Below are 21,714 nucleotides of genomic sequence, written 5' to 3'. Positions count from 1 at the left end.
ATTATGTGCCTACTAAAATAAATATGTATACCAGGTACAGGTAGGGTTGTTAGCCATGATATAGCAATAATTTTATTTACACAATCAGGTTTAAAGAGATGCGAGTGTCTGTTGAAACATTTTTTTAAGTGCCGAGAGCACTAAACGTAGAGCCTAGAGGACAACTCTGAAAATGTTTTGAAATACAGATTACAGACTAAAATGTTTAGCTGTCAAGGACCTTCTGATCGACAACGAAATGCCACTCTGAAAAAAAATCGTGCACTTGTCAAGTTTGAAAGGAAAATTCTTGTTATATTTAGCATAGAACGTCAAATTTACAAAATATTCTGTAAACAAAAAGTAAACATTTCTCTACAGAATTTCAAGTTTCAATAAGCTATTAGGAATTAAATGGATTTTAATGAATTATGTCGTGCTTGCTTACTAACAATTAATGGCTCCAATAAAATTATCTTGTTTAAAGATGTTTCAGCTTACACTTATTGGTTTTGCACTTCAATACAGGTAAAATAATTAATAATAAACAAACGTTTTAGCGTAATTTTATTTTATTAAATATAATGTTTAGATTTTAGAAACTGAAGATTTACCAAAAATCTTATGCTCTTCGTGCTACGACTTGTTATCTAAATTTGCCGCATTTAAACAAAAATGTCTTGATGCACAGCACTATTTATTAAATTTAAAGCGTTATATGAAGAAAGACACCGAATGTTCAGTATTTTACGAAACCAGAGAGAAAAATAATTCAGATATTTTAACATTGGATGTTAGTGAATCAAAGAATCTAATTCAAAGCGCGATAAAGCTTGAACCCAGTTATGAAGAATGTGGTATGTGGATTATTTGTGTCTGATTATGTGTATATTAAAAGAAACCTGTAAGTTACTCATAACTTAAGAGTTTTTATTTATTTCTTAATTTGCGAAAGGAATATGATTTTGCAAATAGGAATCCTTTTTACAAAGGCCAATCTATCAGACCATACTTAAATTTTGGTAAAGTCAATAAGATAGTCTAATTTTATCTTTAGAACTCTAAAAAATATTTCATTACCTATTGACTGAAAACATATTGTCAGTTGACAATTCTTGAGTAAAATTTTCAGGAGGCACTTACAGTAATGATGCTGTGGAAAATAAAAATTTTGAAAATGAAATGCCACACACAAAGTAAGTTTTTGATATCTTCTACTTTGCCATTAATATCTTTACACAAAAGTTTTATAATAAAGTAATATACTATAAGTATATGTACTTCTTAATTTTTTTTAGGATTGACATTACAAAGAAAATTGATTTTTTGTGTGATGTGTGTAATAAGGTTTATACAAACAGGAAGACCTTCAATAATCACAAAAAGATGCATGTAAGTAATAAATATTTAAACCTTCTGCCTTTTAGTCATGAACATACAATACACAATATCTGTTTAATGTTTTGTCTGTTAATCAGTATTCTGTGACAGTTTGGATATATAAAAGAGACAATTTATATACACATACATACAATTTTTCAACATATTTGTTGTCATCTTAAATTTAAACTAAGGTCTAATCTTATTGATAATACTTTCAAACAAATTACTTACAACAAAACAATTTAAAAAAGCAAAATTAATTCAACTTTAGTTATACAAGCTTAGTTCATGGACTTATAGAAATATACTGATTTTATTTACTATAAATAATTTTAGAATTCATAAACTTAATAGTAAAGGTTATAGAAGAAATTAAACATTATTTCAGGAGAAAAGATTATGCATACCCTGTAATAAATCATTTAAATCAAAGCCTGCATTTTATCAACATAAGAAATTGAAGCACTCACAGTTTACTTTCAAAGACACGAAGTGCAAGAAATGTGGGAAAGTGTGCAAAACTATTAAAACACTTCACTTACACCTGAAGACAAAACATAGTGAAACCAACAAGTACATTTGTGATGTCTGTGGTAAAATTAGCAATTCCAGAGGAAATTTAAAGGTATATTAATATTGGTATCAATTAATAATAGTAATAAAGTTACTGCTCCCAAAGACGAAAACTACTAGTAAACTAGTAAATTATTAGTGTGGACGTTTTACATACAAAGTAATAAAAAAAGAGTGTGTGTTGTAATGTACACGCGTTAGAAGTTATACTTCTTTGGCATATGGAAAAAAACAACTAAAATGCTAACATTAAATATTAAAAATAATAAAATAAATTATTAGTAAATACTATCACCGTCGTATATGAAATTGATTTAAAAACATCAAAATAATAGTTATTTATTCACACTGTTTAATTGTACTGTTACGAAACACGTGTGTAGTTATCGATTTCCATGCCACCTAGACCTAACTTTACGATGTCGAATTTAGGTGTTGGTGTGAATTTGGTGCGCGCATCGTAAAAATTCACTCTCATCATTTTTCTCCATCGCGTCAAAAGAAACATAACTTCAAAAATGAAGAGATATTTCGAAGTATACTTTAAAAAAGCAATTGACTAAAAATTACTTGTTTTAGCTTCACATCGACCGACATATTGATAATAAAGATTACACTTACAACTGTGAACAATGCAACAAACAGTTTAAATCTAAATTAGCACTACAAGGCCACTTCTATCGATCACACACTGGCAAACAATACATTTGTCATTATTGCAATTTCTCCTACAAATACAGAGATAACTTAATCAAACATTTGTTAACCCACGAAGGAAAGAAATTACACAAATGTACGCTTTGTAATAAGTCATTTTCAACGCGTTCGTATTACATAGAACATCAGAGATTGCACTCTGGAGAGAGACCATTCAACTGTTTGTACTGTTCAAAGAATTTTGTATCTAAACGTCGCTTGAATGACCATCACATGATACATACAGGGGAGAGAAAACACAAATGTACGATTTGTGAACAAAGCTTTACACAAAAGGGTAGTGTAAAGAGGCATATGAAGATACATAATAAACTACAGCCTGTTTGAAAAGATGGCCTGCCTCCTTGATGACCTTTATGGTTTATATATTCATATAAAAATAAAGATCTTTAACCAGAGACAAGAGTACCTACTATACCCAGAACAATAATAAGCCCTGGTTTAGGACTCAACTCTTCATACCTATATCATCAAGCAGGATAAGAGGCAGTAGAACTACTGCACTATGTATGTGTATTGCATAAAAGGCAAGCATAGCAACATTGTAGTATTTATACTGTATAAAATGCTTTTGTTTTTTTTTATATTAATTTAAAATAAAAACACACATTTATCGTTGCTCGATTTATTATATATATATATTTCTTTTTAAATTAATAAACTGAAATGTAAAAATGTATTTTGTCATTTATTATGATGTCCCCGAACTACGTGCGAGTCATGGTTGTACAATAGTTTTTTATATATGGAAGCAATTTTAAAACTTACACATACGGAAAACATCGTAAGGCATTTCTTAGCGCTAATCATATTGGTACTTAGATCGAATTAAGCGTTCTGTGAATTTTACAGAGTTATAATCAAGGCCATGATTGATTTTGCAAAATTAAGAAAAAGATATCTAAAATACACAATTAAGAAGTCAGGTTTTGGCTTGTATTTTGTGAATTTATGGCTATACTATATCTAGCTATATCTTGTAATGTTTTATATCGTTTATACATTTGTAAAATACATATGACATAAAATGAAATATATATAAACGACCAAATATGTAATAGCAATTCGAGTTATTCGTGAAATAAGGGGGTAAAATAATCAAATAATACATATTAATTTTAGTCATTTAATCATATTATTTACAAAATTTACACCTTAATAAACCATCACGCTTCATATATAATATCTTTTATAACTATGATCGATTTTAAAAACATCCAGTCAAGAATATGCAAATAGATTTACTTTACACCTACGAGAAATAGAAAAAGAAAATGTACTATTATTTGATTACTGAAACAGGAACGCAATCATTTAAATTTATTTTTTATTCAAAGGTGGCCATAAACATATGGAGGAGATAAAACCTTTTTGTTATGAGACAACAACAATCTATCATAATTTAATGATTACCACAATCGCAAATGCAAAGGTCGTTTTAGTCGCACAACTTTCTCGCCACTCCCCTGACTTTGGCAAGCCTTTGCATTGCGGGATAGTAAAACCTGTAAGGCTCTTTATTGGACTTTACTTGATCGGTCCAACGAGGCCAATCTCCACTCTGCCAGTCACAATAAGTTTTTCTACATGTTCTGGATCTGTGTTATATGTCAAAAACCACAGGATCATGTAACAAAGTGTCCAAAGACGATTTTTTTACTGTAACCGTTTTAATATGGACACGTTTTATTCTTTATCTATCGCCTCCAACACCACATTTCCAGAGAATCTGGTTTCCTTCTTTCAGATGTTATTGTCCAAGATAGTCATAAGTCAACTTTCGTTTTTGTCATACATTTTGAAAACTGAGGGTTCCAGGTAGGTAAGTTTGTTGGAGAAATAATAATAATTTTCTGTTTAAAACAAAGTATATTTAAGCTATTGCATAGATTTGAGTGCGGCGACCGAACCAAGAAACGGAAATAAAAACCTAACACGATGAAGTAAGATAGGTGCTGCCAATACGCGTTAGAGCGGGACAGAATGCATACTGCGTCTCACATCGGTCTGGCGTAATCGGAGACGTACCGCAGGTGCGTTAGAGTAGGACAGAACCTATACTGCGTATTCACATTTCTCTGACGACGGACGGGGCAGCCGGGTTAGAGTGAGACAGACTATATAGGCATGTTAGTTTCGAGTCTGGTAAAGTGGTAGATGGAATTAATATCAAAGAAAAAAAAAATCAGTCCCCGAGTTCCACAAGATTTTTTAATCTATATAATCACAAATATGGATAACCGATTTGCGGTGTATTGTCAATCGGCATCTCCCTGATCAAATCAGGTTTACTATGTCCCTTCATGTGCCGGTTTAACGCGCATTTCTGTATGAACGCCTGATTGCATAGTTGGCATTTGTGGGGTTTCTCGCCGGTATGGATCATTCTGTGATTGCGTAAGTCTTTTCGTGCCATGAACTTCTTTGGACATATATCGCAGGCGTAAGGACGTTCACCTAGAAATTTAATAACATTAATTAATGAACCTGTCTAGATATATATGTATAGCAACGGCGCTATAGCGAAGCCACAAGGCCAACACGGCTATATTTGTTTACAACTAGGTATTAAATGTTGATAATACTACTATGAGAACATGGCCACATTTTTTGGAGTGGGATTGGGTTCACCTATAATTAATTACCTGTAAACTGCCCACCTTTTTGTACGAAATATATTTCTCAAAAACTACTAAACCAATTCTGATGAAAAATTGAAATATTCCGTAGCCAGCCAGTACCATCGCTCTGAGTTGTATTCGTTAAAAAAAAATCCTTTCGACTTAGTTTCCGAGAAATTTGTGAACAGACAAATATATATATAGTAAGAGTATGTTACGGAATTTGGCGCACGTGCTTGGAAGTCAAACAATTTATCCTACTTATATACTAATATAGGTTTTACATTATCTACTCTCATATTAGGATTGAATAATAATAATATTATTCGAAGGTGGCCAGAGATAAGAATAAAATCAAATGTATCATAGACTATAAAAATTGCGTTGCGCTTGCTGTCACAAATTTCAAAAACCTAAAGAGGCTTAATTTAATGAGTAATTTTTAAAATTAAAAGAATAAAAATCCATTTGAACTTTGATATTCTGTGTAAAGAACATAATAACGTTCTAAATTCAAATAATACCAATAATATACCTGTATGAGTCCTCATATGTATTGACAGAAAACTTCTACTTTTAAATGTCTTATCGCACATGTGACAAGAGAATGGCTTCTCAGCGGAATGTGACCGCATGTGTTTAACTAAATCTGCCTGAAATTGAATATACTGTTAACATATCACTAATATCAGATGTAAAATGTAAGAATAAATCATTACCTTAATATAAAATCTCATATCACAAGCGGAACAGGCATAATTCTTGATCCCGGAATGTCTCACCAGGTGGGTCTTAAGGTTCCCGGGCTGAGCAAACTGCTTCCCACATTCCCCACAGCTGTACTTTTTCTCGTTGTTATGTGTGTCTATGTGCATCTATATTAGGAAATGTATGTAAATGGCTTGCTTTTATATAAATAAAGTTGAAGTTTGGTTTATTTTTTACTCAAATACAACATAGAAAATAATAATATTCTTCTCCTACTTAGCCCAAATTCCTTCGTAACTTCATTGATTGCTGTTAATTTTGTTTGCGCTGTGATGAACAGAGACAGGTGGGTACTTTTGTTAAAACTATAAAATGAGGCAAAAACATAGTGTAGGTACTAATTTATTTAAAAAAAAATATTTTATTTTTAATTTAAAACTTTTGTTTATGTTATTAACCTAAATGTGAATAATTAATTGAAATACCTTTAAATTATACGCCTGAACAAACTTCGCATCGCACATATGGCACTCATGTTTCTTAACACCGGCATGTATTAGTTCATGGTTCTTCAAAACGTTGAGATAAGCAAAACTCTTGCCGCAAGATAGACATTGGTATTTTCGAACCGCGCTGTGAATGCGAATATGGCTACTCAAACTTCGTAGTGAGAGAAACGTCTTGTCACAATGCTTGCATTTTATATCTGGCTGGAAGATGAAAACTCTTTATTATTATTGCCTTTCACGTCTATTAATTTATTTTATCGATCTCTAGTAAGTTCTACATGTGGGAGTTTTTGACTCAAAGGTCTACATCTACTACTACATCGTCTACGTCATGAAATTAAAAAAAAATACATGTGGGATATAAAGACAATAGACAAATGACACACCGCCATTTTTTAATTTACTAAAAAGAGTTTATATACAAGATGTGATGTGCTTTCTATATATATAGGTCTAGTTGTGTGCCTAATTGGGAATTTTCCTAGTAAAAAAAATGTATGTAATATATTATACGAGATGGTCTACACTCTACACTGTAGACTCTCGTATAGACTCTACAGTTAAGCGTGGCCGAAAGGTGAATATTAAAATAATAGCGCGTAATAGGTCTAGGTTGTATATGTAGCATATAGTATTAGCATATAAAGTCGAACATCTTGTTTTGCTTGGTTTACTGATCGAGTTCATTTTCTGTCTGCCCACAATTTTGTTGCTGTTTTGTTTTGTTATTTCGTTTAACTACATCTGTGCATTCTAATTTATAAATCTACTCTTAATGATACATATTGTTTCACAGTAAGTAAATTGCAATTCTTATGAGAAATAAAGTTATTCTTAAACCAAAAAGATTAATTTAGTAGTTTGAAAATAATATAGTAGAAAATGCAGAGAATGCATTACAATAAAAAAATAGCCCGCTAAAGTGTCTATGAGCCTTCTGGAGTTGTTCTTGATTGCCCACAAGTATGTTTATCCTAGCTACATAATACATGTTTTGGGTTTATAAGTTTATCCATAGACATACAGATCTATCATACCCAAATACGAAAATTACAATACTATTTTGTATTCCCATTGTTACTACCCACAGGTACTTAAAGAACTGAAAAATGTTTTACCTGTTTTCCAAAATGTCCTCTCATGTGTGCCTCAAAGTTCTCATACTTTTGGAAACTTTTGCCACACTTGACGCATTTCATTCGCTCGGAGCGGCGTTGGGCCCCACCCGATTCTTTTGGGGGTCGTCCTGGACCCCTTCGCCTGCGACGGGCGAGAATTTGACTGAAAAATAATGTTGTTTTATAATAAAATAAAGTCATAGGGAACAAACAAAATTCAATAAGTGATTTGCATTACAAACAGTTAAAAAAGAAATAGTGGTTAATAATAAAAAGATAGGGTCTGTATAGACAGTATAAATGGTATAATGGGTATGTAATAAATTTATTCAAAATTGTTTTTTTTTACTTTTTCATATCAAGGATGAAGACAATTACTGTCTATTTATAATGACGTCACAAAAATCATAACTGAGTACTACAGCAACCTCAAATTCCATAATGCTTCTCTTTCTACACAGACTACTTATTAATCCATTATTTTTGTTGTAAGCTACAAGGCAGAAAAATTTGTAAGTAGCTGGCACAAAATTTAACCTAATTGCTGAAAACTATCCCCTAAGACAAAAAATGTTTTGTGCCCAGATTGATGCATAGGAGTTACATTTGACAGAGAACACCTCTAGTAAAGTTAATTAAAAGTGAATCATTAAACGTAATGATTTAAATGTCTACTACTACACAGTATACCTTATTAAACTAGCTGTGTCATATGGTTTTTCATTACTATTTTGTGTCACATTATCTGTTAAATTTTCTAATACATCATCAGTTGTTTCCTTTATATGCACATCTAGTAAACTGTTTTCATTGTTCTCGGTAAATTGAGATTCGGGTTTGACCTGAAATTCACAAGATAATGATTCAAGATATGTCTAAGAATTCTAGATACTACCTTTTTTTATATTATCACAAGTAAATGTTATTCAATACTATATTGCATAATTGATGTTTAAGTACATATCATTAAAACCTGCTTAGCAGTTTAACCACAGACACAAAATAAACAAAGTCAAATCAAATCCTTAATAATGTCATCAAATAACATCATCAAGAATAAGCATAGTAATAGTATATAAAAAATAATGTTATAATGTTAATAATTTTTACAGAATACCAACCAACCAAGAGGAACTTACTGTATTTTTATATATTTTATGCCAAAATCTACTGGACTATAAAAAATATACTTTACTATAGCTTCCCTTATAAAATAAATGTCTAGTCCATGCAAACACAAAATACAAGATAGTGCTCTATGAATAAATGTAATAAATTCATGTTTATATCCAAGAAAAACTTTTATTTAAACACTATATGATTGGAGTATTATAGATGAGGACATTGAATATGCATAATAATTAATATCCTAATAGTGTAATGGTGGTTTTATAGATTTAATAATGATATCTCATTTTAAATAACTATTTTTACCTGTAACTTCCATTGTTGTTTTAATATTACATTTGATCTCACAACTACTTGCTTAAAGTTATACAGCTTGTTTAGAAGATCTAGACACTTTTGACAAATTAACTTAGGCATGGAATCACTATCAGAAATCTGAAACCAAATCAAAATTAATTTACTCAGTTGTAATTCATTAGAGCTAGAACTAATTAATATGTAACAATCTTAATAGTTCTAGAAATCTTTTAGAATGTACCTCAACAGACGTGCAATATTTGAATATTCCTGAAGTTGAAACAGTAAATAAATCGCTTAATGGACCAGCGTCAGATAAACAAGCCCGACATATTTTCTTAAAATCTAGCATATGCGACATTTTTGTGTAAAATTTCAAAACATTATAACAATTTTAAATAACAAGGATTAAGCCTTAAGTAAATCACTAAAACATTAAACAATTACTACAATTGTTTTGTTTTCCTTGATAATTTGTTTTTTTCATTTGTTCTATTCCCTTTTGACATTGATAGTTGACAGTTATTATCAAGATTTTTTAATTTATTTCTTAGCCGTGGTATTATCAAGAGATAAAACAGTGTTACCAGATGGTCTTGGCGACATACCGCTAGACTAATTTGATTTCCCCCCAAAAATCGCCTTGGTTGCTCTCACAAGTTGAGAACGACCATTCTCTGCCCATCATCATGCTTAGGACACATTTGGCCCGAAATATGGGTCACCATGAGAATAAAGGTAAACGTCAATGCGACACTTGGTATAAAATATTTTTAGTAAAAAAAGAATGATCAAAAATCTTCAAATACAAAAAAATAAATATTGTTTAGTGTTTTTACTAAAAATTCATTTAATGTAATTATTGAATTTATATCTGACAGCTTATACGAATATATGTTTAATTAGTAAGGTTTAACACACGGATCCTATTCTTACCATGTGTTCGTAATTCAATTTAATTTTCAAAATCAGGAACGTAGTAGCGTAATAACGTAGTAGCAAAAAAACTGAACATTGCATGTTTTTGAAATATTTTTCCCCCCTATTCTGCCCCTAACTCGGTTGACAAACCCTTACATCTAGGGGGGAAAACCTCTGATCTGGCAACACTAACTGATGAAACGATAAACAGCATAACCCCATGAAATATCACAGAGTACAAGTATCACATCTTTAACTCTACAAAAAAATTTGAATGAAGGAATCTAATAAGTTCTAAATAGCACTAATTGAACACTCACAAAACTCATTTTCAGTTATTGTTTTAAAATATAATAACTGGAATAGTTATTACTTTTAAATACGCATAAGCTTAAATAAAATATATGATTTTTTTAGTCTTAAAATTTTATTAGTCTAGATTTTAGATGTAAAAGTTCTCCTATGAACTATGCTTGATTAAATTATCAAATTTTAATTTCAATGAATGTGTTCTAATTAAGTAACTTAGGTTAACAACCACAAACATTCGCTAACAATAAACTGCAATTGAGCGATAAGATATTGGTAATACAGCCAGGTCAATAATCATATTAGGGCTAAGTGGCTAAGGATGAGTGGCTATAGGATAATTGATATCTTTTATTAAGAGCATTTCACCAAGGTTAAATTAATATAATATAAGTTGTTAGTTTGTTAGTTTATGTAGCTTGTTAGTTTATAGACCAAGCCTTGTCTAATCTTATTAATAAAGCGCCAGGTTTACGTTTTAGCGAAAAAAAACTTGTAAGGCCAATTTAAAAATGCGCCACCTACCTATATTTTATGAACTTAACATAGAACTTAGATTCACGTGTCTGCTTCGTCTGCTAATAACTGTTATAATTCCGTTATATAATTGTCAGTCTTAGTACCTGGATAATAAAATTGAAATTGATAAAACGCTCTTTCCCCATAACATTGGCCCGAATGCGTCATTTCAGTGCTTCACAAGTTCACATCAGTCGCGGTGGCATTATTATTCATGCACAACGTTCCTTTACATAGTTTTAATTTAAACTTTTAGGTACGAAGACATCTCGAAGCTTTTTACGCCTAAAACAAGTGCTTAAAATATTAATATAGAATACATTATAAATGGGTTTTACGTTATAACAGTGCAATTTTAATAATACACCAGAGAGAACCGAACGATGGAGTGTTTGTAAATATTAACTATTTTATTGAAGTTGATAACAGTCCATTCTGATAACAACTGAATACGTGGGACGTGTATTATCCTGCCAGGCACCAGTGATTAAAAAGTAGCAGTTGTAATTTGCCGTTGTTTTTGAATTATTCAAAAGATGACCACAACAAATGGAAATATTGACACGGTACCAATAAAAGGCGTTCCATGTAATAATAGAATTGAAGCTCTCACTAAACATTTTTACAATGAATTTGGATGCAAACCTACATATTTCGTGCGAATACCAGGCCGAGTTAATATTATTGGTGAACATATTGATTACTGCGGCTATCCGGTGTTGCCCATGGCATTAGAACAAGATATTTTAGTAGCTGCCGATCTTACAAAAGATTCAAAACTGTATCTACGAAACATAAATAGTAAATATGACAGCTTTGATCTAAAAATTAACAAGTTTGAAGACATCGATATTAAACCCGATTCTAATGGAAAACCATTTTGGTATAATTATGTGCTTTGCGGTATAAAGGGAGGCTTGGAGTTCATAAATAATGAGGTTATTCACGGAATACGTTTATGTGTTGACGGAATAATTCCTCCAGCATCAGGATTGTCCAGCTCTTCGGCTTTAGTTAGTGCAGCCTGTTTAGCTTTTTTGTACGCGCAAGGAACGAGTTTAAATAAAATAGAAATAGCAACTCTATGCGCAAAGAGTGAACGATATATTGGAACACAAGGGGGTGGTATGGACCAAGCTATAGCATTTCTAGCGGAAAAATATAGTGCTCAGTACATTACATGGCAGCCTTTGAAAGCTACACCTGTAGCTTTACCAGAAGAAGCATCCTTTGTCGTTGCACATAGCTTAGCTGAAGCCAACAAAGCAGCTACTAACGACTATAATCGGAGAGTTATAGAGTGTAGATTAGCTGCTCGAATCCTTGTAACTTCCTCTGGTGCCACTGCAAATCAAAATGTCATAACGCTATGTCAAGCGCAGAACATTTTGGGTAAAACATTATCTGAAATGGTAGATTTAGTGCACGACATTTTACCCAAAGAAATGTACACTAAGACTGAAGTGTGTAGAATTTTAAATATAGATGAAAATACAATGAATAATTTATATTTAACACCGAATACGAGCCATTTAAACGAATTTAAATTAAAACAAAGAGCTCTTCACGTCTTCGAAGAAGCCTTGAGAGTTGAAGATTTTCGCAAGACGTGTACGCAATCTACTGTTAATGATAAAACTGCTCATACTAATGGATCAAATGGCGTAACCAAAGATGCCTCTGAGAGTACTATAGTCAAGCTTGGTAAGCTAATGTGCAGTAGTCATGATAGCCTGAAAAATCTTTACGAATGCTCGCATGAAAATTTAGATCGACTCGTAGACATATCGCGTAAAATGAATGTACACTGCAGACTAACTGGAGCAGGGTGGGGAGGCTGTGTGGTCGCTTTATGTCCCAATGACAAGGTTACTGAATACATTGAAATGCTAAAAGATGAGTTTTACGTAAAACATTGCGATATCGAAAAAAGCAAAGCCAATGCTTACGTTTTCGCAACCACACCAAATTACGGGGCTATCATTTACGATATTAGATATTAAGTAATTTTTATTTTATTATCCATGAATTTGTTAATAATAAAGTGCCGATATTGACGTAGTTATATTTATTGGTTGTATATTTATAAGGCTGGCATAGTAAAATACCGATAATGTAGTCATGAAATTGCATTTGAATTAAAAATTAAAAATTTACTATTGAAGTTTAATTTAAAATGAAGCGCTCTGTAACTTTCAATATCGATTCTGATTCCATTATCCACTACTCCACTATTTAACTTAAGAATAGTAGTTACCTACTATAATAACGATTAATATACCAATTATTATTAGGTTGCCAATTTAGTTAAAATAAACTTTGATTTATAAACGAAATAAGAAAAGTTTAAAAACACATATAATTTAAACAATGATAGTTATTACACTTATACATACCTATTTGATTATTTTATTTCGCTCTAAGCATCTCTAAACGGTCGAAAACTATTGTCAAACCATAAATATGTCAACTGTCAGATAGCAAAAAAAAATTGTGTAAACTGTAAATTAGAAAACAGAAGTCAAAAGATCAGAACTATAGGAAGAAGTAAAAGTAATTATTCTCTTTCAACCTTTACTTTTATTTCTTGCCGTTTATAAACGGTTTTCAATTTACCTTATGTTCCCACTTCAAGTAAATTATTAACATTGTACATATAATTGCATCTAAAGTGTAGATTTGAATAGATATTAATAGGTTTAATTGCCAACTTGGTAAGTACTATTTTATTCTCAATCATTATTTATGCCTTACAATGCGCTGAAATTATTTAAAGCAGACTCTTTCATTTATTAGTTTACGATGGATACAATGGAGGTGAGTTTATCCGTAGCTTTTGTCCATTTAAGGTTACAATATTGCATCATTATTTCCTATATAACCTGTTGATTCGGTCCTTTTAGGTTCAACAATAATTAACTTCACTTTTTTAAAATATGACTTATGAGTATATTGATTTTTTTAAGAACATTAAGGAAAAACAACTGTATTTGCTTTAAGCTATTATTATTTTTACAGGTTCATACAGACAGACTGACAACATCGCAAAGAAGAAGATTACGTCGCAAAACATTAAAAAACATAAAAAATCCAAGGAAAACAGAGCAATATATTGAGAAGGCGAATTTGACAGAGATTTATACACTTGAACAAAGGTGTACTATAAATAAACCATCCTTAAATTTAAAAAATCTGAGTGATAAAGGTGACACTGTATTTGAAAAGCTAAATAACTGCGTGCAATCCTGTAAAGAAGACAGAAATAACATAAAAATGGACACTAAATCTGATGTTGATGCAATTCAAAAGGCTCGTGATGAAGTAAAAGCAGCAAGGGAAGCAAAAAAACTTGCTAAGCAAGCCAAAAAGAAAGTCTGTCTATCTGATACTAAAACTACAGATGTTCTTGTAGATAGCAAAGTATCAAATAAAACTATAGAACCTGCTACTGAACATGAAAAAAAAACTGGCAAGAATAGCATTGATGAAGTTGACCGTGCTGAAATTGGAAGTATGCAAGATACCCTTCAATTGTTAAATTTATTAAAAACAAAGTTAAAGAATGCCTCACCAAATGATCAAAACATAGGAAATGTACCAGTCGGAGATAATTTGACAGTTAATGATGTTGTAAATACATTAAAGGATATTGTCAATGTTGCAAAGGATGTAGAAAATGTCACAGCTATTGTTCAATCAATGAATATTCAAAAGGTAATAATAAATTAAAACAGTAAAATTTTAAATTGCTTCATTTACGTATTAATAAATATATATATATAATAAAAGACTTTTCTTAAAATTTTAACTAGTATTATTACAGATTAACTTTTTGCTATGCTATCTATTGTAAACATATATTCTATAGATCTTCTTCTAGTTTCTTTGTTTATAAGACAAGTTTTGCTACAAAACTTAATCAATTATGAAAGTATTTTTTTTCGTATAATTTTAACTACAGTCTGGAAATGAGAAAGGTGAAAGTGATATTAACAAACCAGTACAAAAAGATAGGAAACCTCAATTAAAAGATAAACATGACATCAAAGGAGAGGAGGACAAAAAAAATGAAGGAGAGGGCAAAAGTAAGGCTGAATTAAAGGCAGAGAGGAGAGCCAAACAAGAGGCCCAGAGGGCAGCCAAATTAGCACAAGCACAGGAAAAAGAACAGAAACCAATTACTAAACCTAAAGCAGCACCAGAGAAAGCAATAGAGGCTGATATTAAAAAGGTATTTTTTGGTTGTTAAGTAATATGTCAAAAATCGCAAATCTCAACTAAAGATTGCATAGTTCCCAGTTTACCTCATTATTAATGCTAAATCTCGAAATATTATAACTTTAGTTTTTATCTGTTTTTTCTCATAAGTTTTTTAAAAAAGCAATGCGGCTTTTAATAAAACATGTTAGTTATAAGTTTGTTACATTCCAGGAATTAATGTACACTGGACTTGTAGCCCTTTTAATTTTTATTGAACATTGAATAAAGAATTTTTGAAATTGAAATTGATTGTTAAGTAAACTTTCTGGAATAAATTTTGTGGGAATATTCTTATACAACATTTTCGCTATAAGAAAATTAAAACTTATTGAAATAATACTAAAAACTTTTACCTAATTTAGTGAAAACAAATTATTTTGTAAAATTATCTGTTTACAACTTTTTAATTATTATTTTAAAGTGTTATTTGGATCCTTGTGTGAAATAAGACTTAATACAAAGAAAAAAATAATATTTGGGTAATTTTAAAGTACTCACTTTCCTCTTTTTATTACTTACAGAAAAACAGAATTTGACAAGATTTATTTATTTTATTTATTTACATAAAACTACTTTAGTGAAAACACAGACAATGCGTTTTCACATAAATAGTGTAAGAAAATAATTTTAAATATAAATATCTTTATTTACAGGAAAAGTCACCGAAACCGAAAACATTGGAGAAGCCAAAAAAGGCACAAACAACACAGAAATGCAGCTGGTTTCAACATCTTCACTCTGAACATGACAAGGAGGCTCTCAAACAAGTTGCTATCAATTCTAAGTATGTACATATTATAAAGAAAAGATTTATTAAATGTAATATCGCTATCGACTAGCTTAATAAGCCGTTGAATTAGCAGCATTGCCTTTTAACTAGGGGCCTTAAAGATATTCCTCCATAGGTTTTGTAACAATATTTAATAAACTGGTTAATGCTTAGGCCATTTGTACGATAGAGATGTAGTAGAAATTAAAAAAATATATTTCTTTCAAAATGAAGTTGCTTCTATCAGTATTAGTTGTGACATTATGATTGTCACTACACTCTTTCATAGTACTTGACGATTTTCATAAAACTTTGGAAAACACCATCAAAGTTGTGGTAGACAGACGCTATAGTGACGGTTTTAATAGTTTCTAGTTTGAGAGTGGCACAGTGGAACTAAATTTAATATTAATAGTTTATACTTTATAGGCAATGCAAGTAATGAAACGTCATCGATCACAAAAACAACACTCGCTTTATAATATATTAAGCATAGATTTCCATGATTTGCTATTTCAAAAGAGTACCGAGAGTTTTTACGCCGGCATTTTCTCTCGCCCCTCTGTCTTTGCCGATCAATAGGGATACCTATTTAAATTAAATGACGTGGATTAAGTGATACCTATATCTTATATTCCAAAATAAACATATTTTATTTTATCATATATTTTATATATGTTGGATTTTTTTATTTGGTGATTACGTCAACGGTAATTATTTACACATGTTTTTCACACATACATGAAATGCATTTTCGAGGATTCCTACAAAATATTAAAATGTATAGTACATTTTATTACTATATTTTAATTATAGTACATACTTTTGAGAGCTTTGCTTACTTTTGCTGACAAGATGGGGGGGGGATACTTAAACGGCCCCCTTTGGCGAATCTTAAAAAGAAGAAATAAGTCAGTACATAAGATTAGCGATTAGTATTAAAGGGTTTATTATTTTATAGTTTACACCCGGCAGTGATAAAATTGGGGGTACAGCTCGCATCGCGTGTTGTTACCGGAGCCAATGCAAGGTGTATAGCACTGTTGGACGCACTTAAAAAGGTAGGTTTTAGGCTAAATTTTAACATTTTATAAACTATACTATATTTAGTAGTTTTGCAATTCATCGATTTTTAAGTATGACAAATTGCTTTTATTGTGTGTATTCATTCATTGTTTTAATAATCTCAAGGCAAAACTTATATGTCTATTTTATATTGTATTAATGTACAGCCAAAACCGTTTAGGTCGACATCGTGAACCATTATACCGGTCATATTGACCAAAATCAAAGGTCCCGGCTGAATTATATTGTATTAGGTACCTACTTAACAACACCGTCATACTATACGGCTGTTACGCCTATCGGTTTTTACGACTAAATATGTCTAACTAATATCGATGTCGTTATAATTGATTCTTTACTTAGCCTTTTTCCAAAGTTCCTGAGTTCCTAGTTCAAATGAGAAAATGCTTTTTGTAGTTTTTCTTAGCAACATATATTTCGATTCATTTTAATTTGTAAATGTATATGAAATGAAATGTGATGCGTACTTTCGAAAGCATTTTTTTTTTATAATTCATAGGAACTTGAATGTATCATTGGATAACATTCAAGAACGAGATTTATGACTTTTTGTTTTGTTAAAATTCAATGCATTTTTATGTACGGGCTCCGTATGTTTATAAATTTCTGCCATAGTGTGATAAATACTTAAGTCTGTACTTTAAAAAAGAATCGTGACAGTTATTCTGATTTCCTCGCGTGTCATTTAATTTATTCAGATTTTTGTGACTGTCTGTCACTGTAATGACGTTATAGTGTTGTCATAGGCAAAAGGCGGTTTAGAGTAAATCCTACGACAGTTCTCTTTCCACAGAGTATGCAATCACTTATATCAAACTGTCATAATAATTTAAATTTTGTTTCTTTGAACAGATGGTCCGTGACTATATCCTTCCAGCCAAGACAGAGTTCGCTCGTGGCTTAGAAGCTCAATTGGCAGCGAGTTTAGCCTTTCTATGGAAGATGAGAGCTCCTTCAGCCTCTCAAGTTAACGCTATCAAGCACTTTAGACACCAACTCACCCAATTACCGAACAATGTTGATGAGTTTGATGTAAGTATATAATGTAAATTACATTTATTTAATTCAAATTTATTTACTAGAATAACTAAGTGAGTAGGAAAGCAATGGAGCTTACAGGTAAACCACTGTAAGGAAAACTAAAATGTAAGCGAAAGAAGAACATTACAATTATACAATAACACAAAGGGGCCGTTCAAATACTTAAGCAATTTATTCCCCTTTCTCTTCCTCGGCACAAGCAAAGCTATCAAAACAATAGTGGTAAACGAATCAATTTTTTGGAAGAGTTCTATAAATGCATTTAGTTCAATTATATATTTTCAATGTGTGGGTAAAAAACTAAATAGTTACTGTTAACGTAATCACCAAATAAGTAATTCAAAGACCCCCCCCCCTCTTCCTATAGTGCTTACGTAATACTTGCACGGTCCCTTAGCACTAAGCTTGACTCTTGTCCGTCATAAGTGGATTAGATATACTTTCTGACTTATCTCTTATATCTTTATCTTAAGTCTAGACCGGTTTCTTCACCACTCACCACCAGACCATAAAAGCAAAAACATTTGCTGTCATTAGAAAAAATCTATGAGCGCTAATACATTTAATACACAAAATGTGTATAGCATTGCGGTCTGAAAATATAAATTTTATTCTAGGCAAAGAAGAAACTGCAAGAGGAAATAGACAGGTATATTCGTGAACAGATCGATATGGCTGGTGAAGCTATCAGTATCGCTGTGAGGAATAAAATATCGAACGGTGATAACATTCTCACTTATGGGTGGTAAGTTGCTACTATATTTGTTAATTTTAAAATTGTAATATGCGACGTTTACAGCGAGGATTTTTTTTAATAAATAGAAATATTAGTATTCTGAATCGTTTTGACTATAGATATTTCATACAGATGTGTAAATACTAAACTATTTAAATAAATTATTGCATTGCCCTGTATATGTAACGCCTAAAGCGTATGACCTTGGTCATAGGCTCGATTCCTGGCGAAATTTTAGACAATAAATTTTATAATAATATTAGCGACGAAAATATCTGTGTTTGCACACTTATGTTGAATTTGAAAAAATTTAGCGGCGCTAAAACCCTATACGGTCTTGACCACAGATAGCGTCCGTTTCTTTGATAATTTGTATTTTTTAAGATGTCATCTGAATTCTGTGCTTGACACACAGTGCTAATCACACAGAAAGAATTCATTGGTGCAATTTCAAAATTAGGCATCGCTAGATTGTCATATCCTTTTTTATATTTTAGTTCATCGTTGATCGAACGAATCCTTAGAGAATGCCACGAGGCTGGTGTGCAATATCGCGCGGTCATTGTTGGGAATAGAGTCAGTCATTCAGCACGAGAAATGCTTCGACGACTTGTATCAGCGGGTGTGGCCTGTACATATGTCGATATCTCGGCGCTTAGCTATGTTATGAAGACGGTATGTGAATTTTTTTCATTTATTGAATATTTGCTTGACCAGCAAACTTTCTACGTAACCTACAGTCGCCCAGAGGCGTAACCACCTTGGGTGGCACCCCATCGAAAGTAAAAAGCAATAAATTTTATATGATAAAGCACATCGATCATTGAATTTAAGATCGCGTGTATGGGGAATCCCCCACAACAGCATCAGGCTCTTTTGTGGGAGTCCCCGATTCTACATAGAGCTGAGCTAATGGTATTGCAGGAATCCCTGAAAAAGAAATTTTTATGCTAGCGATTTTTTTTGTTTGTGCATTGTTCTTCAAGTTGAGAGACCGGGTAGGTGTCACCCCAAAAAAGGTGACACCCGGGGCGGCCTGCACCCGCCACACCCCCCTTTGCTACGCCACTACCGTCGACTCCCGATAATTTAAAATTCGTGATTCATATTTTCTATATTATTATGTAATTACAATTATTCACACATACTTATGTCAAAAAGAAGTCCGTAATCTGAGATTATTGCATGTTGGCGAGGAAGATACTATGTATTACAAGTAATTTCAACTTCTTATAACCGATGAAACAAATAACCATTGTATTCAATTTATCGAGTGGCAAATTGTTGAGAGTCCACTGTACCTTTACATACATATTTCCTCAATTGCCTTCACCGTAGCAGCAAGTGTGAATCGTATTATCTATAATCGTATAAGGTGTGACGATTATAATTGTAATGATCTGATAACCATTGCATGGCTATTAAAGCTGTAGAAACTTAAAAAAAAAAACTTTAATTACTTAAATCAACCACTTAAACATCCAAATAATAGTATTTCTACTTTTTGGGCCAGAGGCGTATCGACAAAAACCACAAAAATGTAACATTCATTTTCTAATGTTATTTAAAATGATTGACCTGAATTTTTATTAATTTGATGGTTATGGCAATTAAAATGTCTGTATTATATTCTTATGGGGTACGTGTTAAAAATAGTTTAAACTTTTAAATGCCAACAATTGTTATTTTGAACCATTGATAAAAGAGCCCATTACTAGATTTATATGTGTAAAAAAAAACTGAAAACTGTTATATATATAACAGTTTTTTCATTAACTTTTCAAAGCAATCTAGGGCGTCACCGACTAAGTTAATATACTAAGGGCCTGTTTCAAAATGTATGGATAAAGTGCCAAATAGCTATGCATAAATTATTCGAAAGATAAAAGTTCCGAATAAGATACTTGGCATTTCATGACAAATACCGCTATCTGACAGTCGTGAAACGCAAAAATACTGTTTATCCTACAAATAAGTAACAAATAGCTTATTTGGAACTTATCCGGACATTGTGAAACAGGCCCTAAATACATAATATGACAGGTATTGACTGTTAGATCTATGATTGATACTTAACCAATTACTTAAAATTTCAGATTAACAAGGTCCTTTTAGGAGCTAACGCACTGCTGGTAAACGGTTCAGTCCTGGGTGCAGTGGGTACGCTACAGGTGGCTTTAGTTGCGCGCGCGCACAACGTTCCCGTTTTAGTGGCATGTGAGACGCACAAATTCTCAGATCGCGTGCAAACTGATGCATTTGTGTATAATGAAATTGGTAAGCTGTCAAATTTTTATATTAAAAAAGGTTTTTAAGTTAGGGGGCGTCCATAAATTACGTGAGGTGTTTAAGGGGGGGAGGGGGTCGAGTCAAATCTCATCTAATCTTACGTTGGAGAGAGGGGGGGTCTCGGCAAATATCACGCAATTTTTTTTCTGATTGAAACAAAAAAATACTATTTTGGTCCATTTAATCCAGATAGTACATGCTTAAGATTAAATCTTAAGCGTAATCGTAATACGATTAAGATCACTAGTCGTAAATAAAAGCACGAAGCAAATTTGTTTTTTTCTTTTTACAATAACAAATCTCACGTGAGATTGGGGGAGGGGGTTGAATAAAATCTCACGACATCTCACCATGCAGAAAATTAAAAAAAACACCTCACGTAATTTATGGACGCCCCCTTATAAAGAAAAATAATTGGATTTTATGCTGAATTTTAATAACCACAGGTGACGCTGATGCATTAGTTGACAAGTCTGACGAGAACTCCCCTCTCAAGGACTGGCGTTCAAACCCCAACTTAACCCTTCTGAACCTGACGTATGACGTCACACCAGCTAGCCTGGTTACTGCAGTGGTCACTGAATTGGCAATATTGCCTTGTACAAGTGCACCAGTCGTTCTTAGATTTAAAACTTCTGAATATGGAATGTAATTTTGTTATGTGAAAAATAAATTTAATGAAATTTCTAATAAATGTATATATTAAATTAATTTTATGTTGTATTTATTCATTGTAATGTCTACAAGAATG

At 31.9% G+C, this 21,714-nt stretch overlaps 4 protein-coding genes across 4 annotated transcripts; 3 read left to right on the top strand and 1 right to left on the bottom strand.

Moving 5' to 3' along the window:
* The first annotated feature begins 74 nt into the window (after positions 1-74).
* LOC111000826 (gastrula zinc finger protein XlCGF26.1) lies at positions 75-3,292 on the top strand. Its single transcript, XM_022270411.2, has 6 exons — positions 75-507; positions 572-836; positions 1,112-1,175; positions 1,278-1,371; positions 1,751-1,987; positions 2,515-3,292. The coding sequence occupies exons 1-6, from the start codon at positions 394-396 to the stop codon at positions 2,977-2,979; spliced, it is 1,239 nt and encodes a 412-aa protein (XP_022126103.2). The 5' UTR covers positions 75-393; the 3' UTR covers positions 2,980-3,292.
* A 1,551-nt stretch (positions 3,293-4,843) lies between these two features.
* Positions 4,844-9,532, bottom strand: LOC111000828 (oocyte zinc finger protein XlCOF6.1-like). Its single transcript, XM_022270415.2, has 8 exons — positions 9,275-9,532; positions 9,043-9,171; positions 8,299-8,450; positions 7,609-7,771; positions 6,467-6,691; positions 5,993-6,148; positions 5,809-5,926; positions 4,844-5,109 (listed from the first exon to the last, which is right to left on the bottom strand). The coding sequence occupies exons 1-8, from the start codon at positions 9,392-9,394 to the stop codon at positions 4,877-4,879; spliced, it is 1,296 nt and encodes a 431-aa protein (XP_022126107.2). The 5' UTR covers positions 9,395-9,532; the 3' UTR covers positions 4,844-4,876.
* Positions 9,533-10,947: 1,415 nt separating this feature from the next.
* On the top strand, positions 10,948-12,938 carry LOC111000806 (N-acetylgalactosamine kinase). Its single transcript, XM_022270394.2, has one exon. It carries the CDS (start codon positions 11,319-11,321, stop codon positions 12,783-12,785), a length of 1,467 nt encoding a protein of 488 aa, XP_022126086.2. The 5' UTR covers positions 10,948-11,318; the 3' UTR covers positions 12,786-12,938.
* Positions 12,939-13,264: 326 nt separating this feature from the next.
* On the top strand, positions 13,265-21,674 carry LOC111000801 (translation initiation factor eIF-2B subunit delta). The gene is made up of 10 exons (XM_022270386.2): positions 13,265-13,496; positions 13,801-14,496; positions 14,744-15,013; positions 15,696-15,826; positions 16,773-16,872; positions 17,750-17,929; positions 18,556-18,683; positions 19,172-19,349; positions 20,771-20,951; positions 21,410-21,674. Exons 2-10 carry the CDS (start codon positions 14,056-14,058, stop codon positions 21,613-21,615), a joined length of 1,815 nt encoding a protein of 604 aa, XP_022126078.2. The 5' UTR covers positions 13,265-13,496; positions 13,801-14,055; the 3' UTR covers positions 21,616-21,674.
* The last annotated feature ends 40 nt before the right edge of the window (positions 21,675-21,714 follow it).

The sequence above is a fragment of the Pieris rapae genome, chromosome 20 (assembly GCF_905147795.1).
Source record: "Pieris rapae chromosome 20, ilPieRapa1.1, whole genome shotgun sequence".
In the NCBI taxonomy this organism is placed as follows: Eukaryota; Metazoa; Arthropoda; class Insecta; order Lepidoptera; family Pieridae; genus Pieris; species Pieris rapae.
Note: the sequence above shows the minus strand (reverse complement) of the source record. Positions and strands in the feature narration are given on the sequence as shown.